Below are 14,233 nucleotides of genomic sequence, written 5' to 3'. Positions count from 1 at the left end.
AGCTTACAGGATGGAAGTCAGGTGATCAGGGACATTTTGTAATCAAACATCAAAAGAAACTTGAAATGTTTGTTGTTAATTTTTTTAATTTTTTTTTACAGAATGATAAAAAAATAAGACTAAATGAAATTCCTTTTCTCTGTAAATATCTTATATTGATTATTGAGAGGTGATGAGCAGTTAGAATGACTGTAGGGTGCGAGAGGATGAGAGAGTATGGGGTAAGAGAGATGAGAGTGGATACAGAAAGGGGAGAGTAAAAGAAAGAATAAAAGAGAAAGAAAAAACAAGAGATGAGGGAGTAAGAAAATGAGAAAAAAAATAAACAAAAGCTGGGAAGAGAGATGAGAGAGAGAGAGAGAGAGAGAGAGAGAGAGAGAAGAATGAGAAACAAAACAGGAAAGAATAATAAATAGATTAAAGGAGAGAAGTGTGAGGGACAGAAAAATAGAGGGAAAAAGGAAAAGAAAGGACTTGGAGGGAGGGAGAGAGAGAGAGAAAGGGAGAAAGGGAGAGAGGAGAGTTTGGAAAAAGCGGGAAACAAAGGATGAAATGGAAATAGAGAAAAGTAAGAGAGAGAAAGAGCAATGAGATGAGAGACTCATATCCTGCTAAAGGAAATGTATGTCTAAACGGCAGTGGAATAAAGAACAACAATATGTCAGTGGAGGAACCACTTGTCACTATAAAGCAGTGGTAGCACTGTAAAGTTGATGAGTGTTTCAATTCTAGCCTCCAGAAAGAAATGTGTCTTATCCTGTTGATACTACAGAAACTATAAAAAAGAAAAAAGAACACCATCCTAGTGTACCATGCTCCAGTGGTCCATCTAAAGCAGTGCTTCTCAACCATGGTGGCGGTCCACAACAAAATAGTAAATTGAGGATCCACCTTGTGGGCGTATGAGTGGCTATGTGGTAGGTAGCTTGCTTACCAACCATATGGTTCCAGGTTCAGTCCTACTGCATGGCACCTTGGGCAAGCGTCTTCTACTAGAGCCTCGGGCCGACCAAAGCCTTGTGAGTGGATTTGGTAAACAGAACCTGAAAGAAGCTCTTTGTGTATATGTGTGTGTGTGTGTGTGTGTCCAACATCACTCGATAACTAATGCTGGTGTGTTTACGTTCCCGTAACTTAGCAGTTCGGCAAAAGGGACCAATAGAATAAGTACTAGGCATCCAAAGAATAAGTCCTGGGGGTCGATTTGCTCAACTAAAGGCGGTGCTCCAGCATGGCCACAATCAAATGACTGAAACAAGTAAAAGAGTATTGGTATATATTACAAGAAAAGGTTTGGTTTCTTTCTCTGATGCTTAAAATAGTTCAACCTACAAAAGTCAATGTGTTGAAAACAAAATAGGAATTTTAAAAGTGGGGGTCTGCCAGTATACAATAGCAATCTAAGGGGTCCATAGATATAAAAAATGGTTGAGAAACCCTGATCGAAAGGTATTCATTACTAGCTCATACTTGCTGCTAAAAGAAAGTAACAGAACTTGTTTCATTCTATTGAGAATCTCGGCAAAAAATATTGGCAACTTTGAACTCCAGTGATTCCTGTTTGAAACTCCACCATCCCGGAGAAAACTGAACTTCTCAAACTAAACTGAAGCATCCAGAATCATGCGCTTTGCCCACTGCCCAATAACATTGCTACAGGTGGTTTGTGGTCACTTTAACCTCCACTCTAGATTTTGCTTCATTGCTCAGGTTCTTTGTTAATTCTCATCTTTTACTTGTTTCGGTCATTGGACTGTCGCCTTTCTGGAGCACTGCCTTAAAGGGCTTTACTCAAACAAATAAACCCTAGTAATTAGTTGTTTTGTTATTTTTTTAAAGTCTGGTACTTGTTCTATTATTCTCTTTTGCCAGACTGCTAAGTTACAAGGATGTAAGCAAACCAACACCAGCTATCAAGCAATGAGGCATGACAAACAAACACAAAGACACACAAGATGGGCTTCCACACAGTTTCTGCCTATCAAATTCACTTACAAGGATTTGGTCAACCTGGGGGTACAGAAGATACATGTCCCAGGTACCGCACAGTGGGAATGAACCTGAAACCATGTGGTTGTAAAACGAGATTCTTAACACACAGCCATGCCTATGCTGATATGGGCAACTTCTCACATTTTTTTCTCTAAATTTTCCCTTGTCTAAAATAGCGGTCAACTCCTTTTCTTCTAGCAACTTATGTTACCTTCCCTTACATGAAGAAAAACTCACATGAAAGTATCCAAGTATTGCCTTCACTTTTTTCTATGAACCAACTAAATATGAAATTCCCTACCTGTATTTTGTAGAGGTGCATGGTTTAGTGGTTCGGGTGTTGGCACTCATGATAGTAAGATTGTGGGGGCAATTCCTGGACCAGGCAATACAAAACACTTCATTTCACATTGCTCCAGTCCACTAAGCTGACAAAAGTGAGTACTCCTTCAAGGGTCCAGCATCTTGTCCAGGGCCAAAATATATGCACTGCAGGAACCAGAAAACTGGTCCTAAGAGTCTGTAGGACTCAGAAAGGATCTACCTGTATATGGAAAATAGCAACTGTGTCTAAAGTCCTACATTATGCCTTTTACTAAAGCTGGGAAGGTTATGCATACACTGATGAACAAATGTTGAAGCTTGACCCCTAAATTATCAATGTATACATATTTGTATATCCATATTGCTAGATCCCTGGATGCATCCAAAGTATACAGTTTTAGTCATTTTTATCATTTCTAAGATGTTTTCTCCAAACTTGTATGATTGTCTTCATCTTAGGTATCATCTCCAAAGGTATTAGACTTAATCAAAACAAACCATGTATTCTTCATTCTATAAGATGATAAAGCCTTTGGAATGCAGCTGTATAACACTAGAATATTTCCTACAGAACTTACTGTTAAAAGCAGGCTGATATACTTAACCTAGCAAGCCTAAAATAATTTTAGATGAATTAAAATGCTGATTAAATGACAATTCTTTTAAAGAAAGGGAAAGAACAGTGAAATGCAAATTGTATAATTTATGGAAATGGACATGCAGTAGAGAATGAGTCTGATCTTGTTAAGTATGGCAAGCACTCTGCACATGATTCAGTCTTATAACGTTATGATAAATTTGGTCAAGTTGCTTTGAGAAATTAGAGACCAAAGATGAGAAAACTTGAAAAGATGAGATATTGTAAGAGAAAGTGGGAAAGAGAGAGAGAGAGAGAGAGAGAGAGAGAGATATATGAAGTGCATGAGAATAGAGAAATTACCAAAATGGTGGTGGATTCTATGTTGGTCTCAACAACAAGAATTTCTACATATAACTGGCTGAGTATTCCATAGTGTTAATGCAATTTTTAGACTGGATCAGTGGGACACAATGAAACAAAGTTGGCCATTTGAATTTTGGATAAAATACAGAAAGAAAGAGAGAGAAGAATTTTACCCAAGTAGTGGACTGATATTTTATCAACCCAAAAAGGATGAAAGGCCAAGTTAACCTTAGCAGAATTTTAACTCAGAATGCAAGGAGTAGAAATAAGTACTGCAAGGCATTGAATCTGATTCCATGAATATTCTATCAATTTGCTACCTCATGGGTTTATATGATGGGCTGATACATGTTGAAAGTGTCATGATATGTTGAATACATGGGGGTATGCTAAATGTGAAACCACATGGTCTAGTGGTCAGGATGTCAGATTCACAATAGCAAGGATATGGGTTTGATTTCTGGACCTGGCAGCAGCACATGTACTTTTGTGAAAAACACTTTATTTCACATTGGTCCAGTCCTTTCAGCTGAAAGTGAGTGCCACCAATAGCTGGGGGATTAACCTTGCAATGGACTCATACTCTGTTCAGAGAACCATCTGGTTTTCTCAGTTGCTTAAATAACTGAAAAACCCGGATAAGTTCCAGCCTAAAGAATATGTAGGCTGATGACAAACTTTTTTCTTTTTTTTGACAAAAGGTTAATGTTCCCAGATGAACCAATACACGACTGAAGCACACTGGTTTCAAATATCAGCACAAGGCCAGCAAATTGGGGAAAGGAGTAAGTCAATTACACCGACCCCAGTGCCCAACTGGTACTTATTTTATCGACTCTGAAATGATGAAAGGCAATCATGGACCTCAGAGGTATTTGAACTCAGAAGGTGGCAAGCAGGCGGAAACATTAGCATGCCAGGCGAAATGCATAGCCGTATTTCGTCTGCCGTTATGTTCTGAGTTCAAATTCCACCGAGGTCGACTTTGCCTTTCATCCTTTCGGGGTCGATAAGTACCAGTTACGCACTGGGGTCAATGTAATCGACTTAATCCGTTTGTCTGTCCTGTTTGTCCCCTTGTGGGTAGTAAAGAAATAGGTATTTCGTCTGCTGCTATGTTCTGAGTTCAAATTCCACCGAGGTCAACTTTGCCTTTCATCCTTTCGGGGTTGATTAAATAAGTACCAGTTACGCACTGGGGTTGATGTAATCGACTTAATCCGTTTGTCTGTCCTTGTTTGTCCCCTCTGTGTTTAGCTCCTTGTGGGTAGTAAAGAAATAGGTATTTGAACTCAGAATGTAGACGAACAAAATGCCACTAAGCATTTTCCCCAGCCTGCTAATGATTCTGCCAGCTCGCCGCCTTAAATTGAAGCACATTGAAAGGTAATATATTGCAGACTACACATGCCAAACTTCAAACAAACCTTCAATCCCCAATATTCTATACTTTCAGATCTATTGTATAACTTGTACACTCCGTTTTTCTCTTGTACCACTACTGCTTATCTGAATTCTATTTTTTTGTCTAACTCCTACTTAAAAATCACTTGGTGATCCAGTCTCTTTCCTACCATAGAACCTATCATTTCTCTCATTCCTAAACTTCCTTGTACATTCCTAATCCTTTTCCTCCAGATTTAAAAACTCTGCAAACCACCATGTTTGATTTACACTACCACTAACTTCTAGAAGTTTGAATTAACTTCACCCAGATATTACTAAACCACCATTAATGTCTAAAGATGACAGAGCATCTTTGTTTGACACTAGATAATTAAAAAGTATGTATTGGCAATTATGATAACGAGAGGATGTTAGATATCTTAAGAGAGAGGGTGATGATGTTGGCAATGATACTGAAACATTATATTGGCAAAGATATCTATGGTAACACAGGCAATAATAATGATAATGTTGGTACAATACTGATGATGGCAATGACAGCAATGACAATAGTGTTGTCATTTTAGCAATGATGATAGCGTTGACATGATAGCAATGATGATAGCGTTGACATGATAGCAATGATGATAGCGTTGACATGATAGCAATGATGATAGCGTTGACATGATAGCAATGATGATAGCGTTGACATGATAGCAATGATGATAGCGTTGACATGATAGCAATGATGATAGCGTTGACATGATAGCAATGATGATAATGCTGGCACGATAGCAATGATGATAGCGTTGACATGATAGCAATGATGATAGCGTTGACATGATAGCAATGATGATAGTGTTGACATGATAGCAATGATGATAGTGTTGACATGATAGCAATGATGATAGTGTTGACACGATAGCAATGACGATAGCGTTGACATGATAGCAATGACGATAGCGTTGACATGATAGCAATGATGATAATGCTGGCACGATAGCAATGATGATAGCGTTGACATGATAGCAATGATGATAGCGTTGACATGATAGCAATGATGATAATGTTGACATGATAGCAATGACGATAATGCTGGCACGATAGCAATGATGATAGCGTTGACATGATAGCAATGATGATAATGCTGGCACGATAGCAATGACGATAGCGTTGACATGAGAGCAATGCTGATAGCGTTGACATGAGAGCAATGCTGATAGCATTGACATGAGAGCAATGACGATAGCGTTGACATGAGAGCAATGACGATAGCGTTGACATGAGAGCAATGACGATAGCGTTGACATGAGAGCAATGACGATAGCGTTGACATGAGAGCAATGACGATAGCGTTGACATGAGAGCAATGACGATAGCGTTGACATGAGAGCAATGACGATAGCGTTGGCATGATAGCAATGACAATAGTGTTGGCATGATAGCAATGACAATAGTGTTGGCATGATAGCAATGACGATATTGTTTGTATAACAGCAATGATAATGTTGGCAATGCTAGGAAGTATGAGAAAATCATGAATATCATTAAAAGAAAATGTTTACTTTAGTGTTAATCCGGAATGTTATATAGGATTCCAAGGTACTTGTGTGTTTCTCGGGATTATCAACCATAACAAATAAATCCCTAGTTTCTGAATCAAAGTCATCATCCAATTTGAAGTTGGCTATTAGACTTGAACTACAAGACACAGTCATTTCAGACTTTGACGACGTATCTAAATCCAGGCTTTCAAGCTGAAAGATCAAAAGAAAAAATTATTAATTACTTAAAGCCAATAATATTATAATATATTGGGAGGATCATGTTGCCAATAAATGTAAGCATACTGGTTGTGGGTCACTTCAGTTACAGTTATATTGTAAAAATATTTTTCAATATGTCAGATGCAGGTATGGCTGTGTGGTTAAGAAATTTGCTCCACAGCTATGTGGTTTTAGGTTCAATCCCACCTTGAGCAAATATCTTCTACAAAAGTCCCAGGTTAAATATCATGCAAGTGAAACTGATAGATGGAAACTGAATAAAGTCCATCATGTATATGTGAAAGTGGGTGTGTGCATATACACACACACAGATATACACACATATATACCTATACATGTACTTATATATATACATTTATGCACATACACACACAGAGGCATAGGTGTGGCTGCATGTTAAGACGTTTGCTTCCCAAACATGATTCCAGGTTCAGTCCTACTGTTTCAAACATAGGGCAAGAGTCAACTATACCCGAGGCTGACCAAAGCCTTGTGAGTGGATTTGATGGATGGAAACTGAAAGAAGCCTGTCATGTCTGCTTGTGTGATTGTGTGTGTGTGTGTGTGTGTGTGTGTGTGGATGCGTGCATGCTAAAGTCTGTTTCAACAAATTATCTGCTAGCTCTTTGTCTTCGAAGGTAGATGATGTAATGGATCCCTGAAAGACATCCACCTGTAAAACACTGACTCAATAATATAGTTTTCATCTTACACATGCTAACATAGTAAAATGGACATAAAATGAACAAAGAAAACTGAAGTGAGCCACTACCAGCAGATGTATTTATTAGCAGTATGGCCCTCCAAAATAAAATGTTGGTTTCAATATTGTTTCATATCAAAATTCTTGCAAAACAAATATAAAAATGAAATTTTATATTAATTATCTGAAACAAAAAATATATATGAATGAATTAACAGCAAAAATTTTCAATGTATGCCACTGCAGAAAGACTTCCACATGTCCCCCCCCACACACACACACACATTTTCTCCCAAATTTCTTTATTTAAAAAAAATTTTTTTTTGCCAAAAACCCCCATTTTCGGATACAGAGGTTTCAAAAATCAGCACTGAAATCCCCCACCCCACCCCAAATTCTTCAATTTTAACTCTTTTCCCCAACACTAACCCTAAGACCCTAACCGTAACTAGAGAAATGTTTTGAAATATTTGACCGAATCATAATGTCTGTATTTTTCTGCATATTTTGAAAAAGAAAATTCTTAAAAGAATTTTTCCCAAAAGGTTTGGAAATTTATTTTTCAGAATCATAATCCCCATATTTTTCTGCATATTTTGAAAAAAAATTTCTGAAAAAAGTACAAAAAAAAATTAAGGAAACGGCAGTAGGGGTGGTAATTTAAAAAAGCCGATTTTTGCCAATTTTTTGGCAGATTCATATTCCTTGTAGACGATAAGGAGGGGTTGTGTAAAAAAAAGAGTTTTTTTTAAACGGTGGTTTTTTGTGGAGGATGGGCAGAAGTCTTGCAGCCACTGCTGCTCTTTTCTATTTCACATTGGTCCTAGTAATATGTATAACTTTAGTAGAAAAGGTGTAGGTAGAAACTCCATAAGATGTACCCAGTGTGAGCTATGGACACATAAGAGGTGCAGCAATATCAAAGGAAGGCTAACTGGGAAGATAGTTTTTGCGTGTGGCAAATGTTCAGGGACAATAAACACTGAAAACATGCAGAAAACAGCTTCAGTCACATGCCAGGGAGAAAAACTAGAAGTAGTTGATAGCTTCCGCTACCTAGGTGACCAAGTCAATGCTCTGAAAGTGTAGCTGCTAGAATAAGAATAGCCTGGGCAAAGTTCAGAGAGCTCCTACCTCTGTTGGTGACAAAGGGCCTCTCGCTCAGAGTAAAAGGTAGACTGCATAATGCATGTGTAGGAACAGCCATGCTACATGGCAGTGAAACATGGGCTGTGATTGCTGAAGACATGCGTAAGCTTGCAAGGAATGAAGCTAGTATGATCAGCCGGATGTGTGCTTACTCTGAGATATATATATATATATATATATATATGGTGGCTGCCCCCTTGTTATCGAGTATGGCCATTGCACAAAGCTTAATCAATGTTGTTATCGTGCAATGCCTGTGCAAGAAGATTTTCTTTTAAAGTGAGGAAAGGCTGTGCACTGAGTCAATCCCACTCACTAAGCAACAGCAGCCATAATCCCAAAAGAAGAACAAGTCAACATCATCGGTAACCACTGAGCCACAGGTTTTATGTTAGAGTTATCCTAGTTACCTGAGCTACCTTCTCCTAGAAGGATGCCCTAACAAAGACTAGGAGTCCTTCACTCCCAATGGTTTAACCACGCGATCGGGTATTCAGTCCGATTATTTCTATGTCCCCGTGCATGATACAGCTTTAGGACATTTATTGGATGGACAATTTTCAGAATAGAATGTCTTTGTTTCAATTTTTTTTTTTTTTTGTCTTCTTTGACAGACAGACTTGTTGATCAGGACATACTTCTGCATTATTTGAGGCAATTTATAATGTATCGATAAACTAAGTTTTTGTTTTGCCATTTGTTTTGGTTTTCCATAAATGTATAGATTATTCTTAGCTCGTTGCTGATGCTTTGTGAAGGTCTTTTGACTGTCGCCCAAATGAAATTGCTTACACATATGCATACACACAACATTAGAACAAGCAATATATATATATATATATATATATATATATATATATCTATATATAGTGAGAGAGTGTGGTAAACATATATAGAGAGGGGGAAGTTTACAATGAGAAAACCATAAATGAAAGAGACAGACAAGTAGAAAGAGATAATTTCTTTTAAAGTCAGAGATTTTGAAATTTTTTAATTAAGCGATAATTTTCCAATTTAGTATATTGATGTACTTTTTCATGCTGAATTCGATTTTGTGATTCATTTATTCCAGAAAAAAATTTACAAAAATGTTACAAAGATTTAAAGTTTGATCATTTTTACCCAACTGGAAAACAGAATTTGGAAGCTAGCATTTTCTGTGTGATAGCTGACTATCATAAATGAAAGCAAACATTATGATGATGAAATTTTAAACAAAATGAAAGCAATAATATGTCATATCAAGAGAGAGAGGGAGGAGAGCAGTATGTGTGAGAGATCCATATACAAAGAGTGTGGTAAATATATATATATATAGAGAGAGAGAGCCTGGCGGAGACAAAGGGTGGTAGATTTGTCAATATGAAAGTTGTTATTTCTCATAGCAAATTAAATTTTGATATAACCAGGAACCTTGTTGCTGGGATACAGATTTTGAAAATCAAATCCTTTTTCACAAGGATGCACTGTTACAGAGCCTTTCCATGACATATTCATATATATATATATATATATATATATATATATATATATATTATATATATATATATATATATATATATATAATGCTTTTGGTAGTGTAGAAAATAGTATATTAATAAGGTTAGTCAGAAGAAATAAAGGAATTGTTCCTTACTTTAGCAGGCACCACCTTTTAGATGGTTACAAGGACTAAAGATTTACAAAATAAAATAGAAATTAGTATATCATCAGTTATATCTTTTGATCACTGATAAGTGTCCTGTCCATAACCAAATACAAACAGATTATTTTTTTTTTTAAATGTGTTTAATAATTGTGTTGTAACTGGTTTTAATACTCTATTTCTAAGAAAAAACACAACAGGGTCTCCATCGGACCCCACAACACCCACAAGGGATGGGACCTAGCATTCGGTTTAAAACCACTGCTTCACAGGCTGATACTGACAATAGTCAGTAATCTGAGGTATGAAGGGAAATGATGCTTCAATTCAATGATGACTTGAGTTTGCTGCCAACTGACAGAGAGATATCACCTGTATTCAGATAATCCTCCATTTCCCCATGTATCATTTGAAAAATGGAAAGCCAAGATGATTTTTATTGCCTGACTTAAAACATCTATTATTTTCTACTTAGGTGATTAAAGAATACAGGATTCAAAATAAGAATGAATATATTCAATATATGCAGATGAGCAAACAAATAATATACACCCAATAATATACAAGCAAATATACATACAAAACACACACGCAGCAATATCAATGTCTAAATCAGTTGTGTTTCTAGATATGCTAAGTTTGTAAAAATATATACTAAAAAAATTATACATTGCTGGAATAATTTTGATGATCAAGGTTTGCTCTATCTAAACTGACTTAGTGCTAAGCAACAGCAGCAAAAGAAGAAAAAAAACTAGGAAAACAAGACGATTAAGAGCTTGTGTTATGCCCATGGATAGCATAAGGTGCAGCAGGAGTAATAAGATATGTAACTCATTCGTTAGAAGACACCCTAATGATTCAGCTGACAAGAACTACTGCATAAATTCATACAAGTAGAGATGGTTGAGACTGGTGGAGTGGATAGTATGTCTAGTTAATTATAGTAGAGATGGCTTAAATAGAAGAATAGTAAAACGGATGATACGTCCAGCTAATTATGGTAGAATGGTTGAGACTGAAGCATGATAAATGGATGTTATGCCCAATTGGACAGTGTTTTAAATTCATATCTTAACGAAAGTTTTCTAATTATTACTTATGAAATTATGGTGTGGAAGAGCTTAGTGGAAGGTAGAAAGGAACGATGCCAGATGAAATGTCTGTGGGAATGTAGAGAAATAGAGCTTAAATCCTTCCAGAGTCAACTCGGCTGTTCATCTTTACAGGATTGTCAAAGTACCAATAATATATTGATGATGGGTTAAATTCAATCACATATATTCCTTCTCTACAACACATGGCATTTTGCTAGCAATAGATTTTGGAGTGAAGTGCAGAATAAGGAATTATGCCTAAAACAGCTAAAGTGGTTTGTGAGGAGTTGTGCCCCACCATCTTTATATATCACCATTATGTCCAACAGTAGAATGGAGAAAACAGTCATTCTATACTTCCAGCACAGAACCAAGATGGCTGCAGTCTCCACTGGAAGATTTATCTTAGAACAATTTGAATTTTTTAAAAATGACAAAAAAAAAAAAACTACAACAGAGTGGCACTAATTTCAACCATTTAAATGTTTTAAAATCAAACCTTGACTTAGCAAGGATTTGTCTTTCTTCCATCTAAAATAAAGCTAAAATACATTGAAATCCATTGCATCAAATATATATCTCTTCCCTATTCTTTTATACGTTTCAGTTATTTGACTGTGGCAATGCTGGTGCACCATCTTAAAGGGTTTTAGTCTAAGAAATTGATCCCAGGACTTATGGTTTGTAAGCCTAGTACTTATTCTATCAGTCTCTTTTGTCAAACCACCAAGCTATGGGGACATAAACACATCAACATTGGTTGTCAAGTGATGGTGGATGGACAAACACAGACAAAAAAACACCTGCATAAATATATGCCAGGCTTCTTTCAGTTTCCATCTACTAAATCTACTCACAAGGTTTTGGTCAGCCCAAGGCTATAGTAGAAGACACGTGCCCAAGGTGTCATGCAGTGAGACTGAACTCAGAACCATGTGGTAGGGAAGCAAGCTTCTTACCACACAGCCACACCTGCACCTATGCCGATTTGTCTTTTGCATTTAGCTAAAGAGCTGTGAGAGGTTACATTCCTCAAAGAAAATATTTTTATATAGAATTTTTTTTTTATTTTCCTTTTGTAATATCTCTTCTCACTAATTTTCTCCTTCCCTCTCTTTCTCTCTAGAACATTCTAGAATTTATGCTATAAATTCCCCATTGTCCTGTATTCATTTCAACTTTCAATAATGTCAACAGCCAGCCATTATTTTGGTCCTCTCCATCTTAATTCCTCTTTACTTTCTGATTTTTTTCTAATTATGCCGATCAAGTCAGAAAATCCATCTCCGTCATTCTGAGTCACTTAAAAACCACTTTTCATTCTGCCAGTTGCAGAAGAATTCTCCATTAAGTTAGTTACAGCCTTTATATGGAATTTGTTCCATTAACAAGAATTCGTGAATATAAATGAAAGCTATGCGTTTAGAAAAAACAGTAAAGACGGGAAAAAATGTAAAAAAAAAGATTAAGAGCGGAGGAGGTACAACAGGAAAAAATAAAACAAGTGTAATATGATAGCATAATTGGAGAATAAAGAAAGGATTGTGTTTTGTATTCTTGATTTAAATGCATTTTTTTAAAGATACATCAAGCTTTGTAGATATATTTAGACCATCAGCTGGCTAAGTCAATACTATGCATTAGACCAGTGTTAGACCATCAACAGACTGAGTTGAGAGCATATTAGACCATCAGCCAGCTGATCTGACACAATGTTAGACTAGAAAACCAAGTGTTTACTGTTTCGTATCTAGTTGTCTTTACAGTGACATATCTTTAACCCAAAGCAATTCTCTATGACTCAGTCTCCCTAGCTGTAAATGTAAACCACTAACAGGAATAGAATTTTCTTTATTGTCAGGACTATGAAAAGCAGAACTTGCACAAAATAATTTATCTCAGACAACACTGAAACAGTATTCTTGATAGTAATTGCCTGCTATAATAGCTCTGACCTGATGAAGAGGACTGCCAGAATATCATATCTCTTCTCACAGCATACTACCTTAATCCATCGTGTTCTAGCCAAACAGGACAACTAGACAATAAATATTCTTCACTAAGGGTACAATATGATGGTTTTCAGCAAGATAGCAGGGTTGTGCTATTAAAGGGCAGGATTTTCAGATTACAGCTTCAGTCCAATCGACGGACTTTTGCAGAATTTCTATCTTCCTTGTTTTACAAACTTGACAGGAACCCCAATTCATCATAAAAAAACACTTGCCCAACTTTCCACACAGTAGAATCAACCATGAAACCTCACAACTGAGGGCAGACTTCTTCACCACTGAGCTATCCGTCTTACATTACGGAGGTTTTAAACTATTAGTGATGCACATTAGCCCTATGGTCATACCTACAGTTTTATAGAAAACTGACAATTGGTAACCCAAAGCCTAGTAATGTAGCTACTATGACAGTGTTGCATTAGATGAGAACAGATGAATGAAAACAAATTTTAATCAATTTTCAAGTGAAAGGTGAGCAAGCTGGCAGAATTATTAGTATGCTGGGCAAAATGCTTAGCAGCATTTCGTCTGTCTTTACATTGTGAGTTCTAATTCCACCAAGGCTGACTTTGCCCTTCATCCTTTCGGGGTCAAGAAAATAAGTACTAGTTGAACCCTGGGTTCAATGTAATCAACTCAGCTCCTCCCTCAAACCTAGCCTTGTGCCAAAATTTGAAACCAATTTACTTTCATTAGGAAAACAAGGAGCTAAAGCTGATTATTGATTATTAATTAATGATGAAACTTCAATATTAATGGCTCTGAACAAAAAACATGTTTGCTAAATAGTAACCACTTTATAAGGCAATTAGATCATGATGTGTGTCTTTATATACACACACACACATGCATATTCCTTTTCCCCCCAACACATCTTGGTTCTCTGTCTTCATTCATTCTGACACCATGCTCTTGCTACTACTTTTCAGCAACACATTCTGGTTCTGTCTTGGTCGTCATTATCTCCTGGGTTACATTGCTCGTTATCACTTCATCCCCCTTGCTCACATTACTTTGACTGTATACATTTCAAAATACTATCCTGAACACTTATCCTTTTAGAACTTCTCACTACCATTCATGCATCTATCTGCCTGATACCTTATCTTTCTCATTCTGATTGGTGAGCAAGGAGACGGAGTCAAGAGGTCCCTTTGGTCTTGAGTACAATGAAAGCACCCAGTGCTCTCTAGAA

General features: G+C 36.7%; 1 protein-coding gene across 2 annotated transcripts in view; it reads right to left on the bottom strand.

Annotated features, from left to right (window-relative positions):
* Window positions 1-14,233, bottom strand: part of LOC115215769 (sorting nexin-30-like) — a 56,874-nt gene that overhangs the window by 31,411 nt on the left and 11,230 nt on the right. For both annotated transcript variants that reach the window (XM_029785069.2, XM_029785067.2), the window contains exon 2: window positions 6,211-6,402. In XM_029785069.2, coding sequence (XP_029640929.1) covers window positions 6,211-6,402 — 192 coding nt within the window. The remainder of the gene's footprint in view (window positions 1-6,210; window positions 6,403-14,233) is intronic.

This window comes from Octopus sinensis, linkage group LG9, assembly GCF_006345805.1.
Source record: "Octopus sinensis linkage group LG9, ASM634580v1, whole genome shotgun sequence".
NCBI lineage: Eukaryota > Metazoa > Mollusca > Cephalopoda > Octopoda > Octopodidae > Octopus > Octopus sinensis.
The sequence above is the reverse complement of the archived record's forward strand: the minus strand, read 5'-3'. Positions and strand labels throughout refer to the sequence as shown.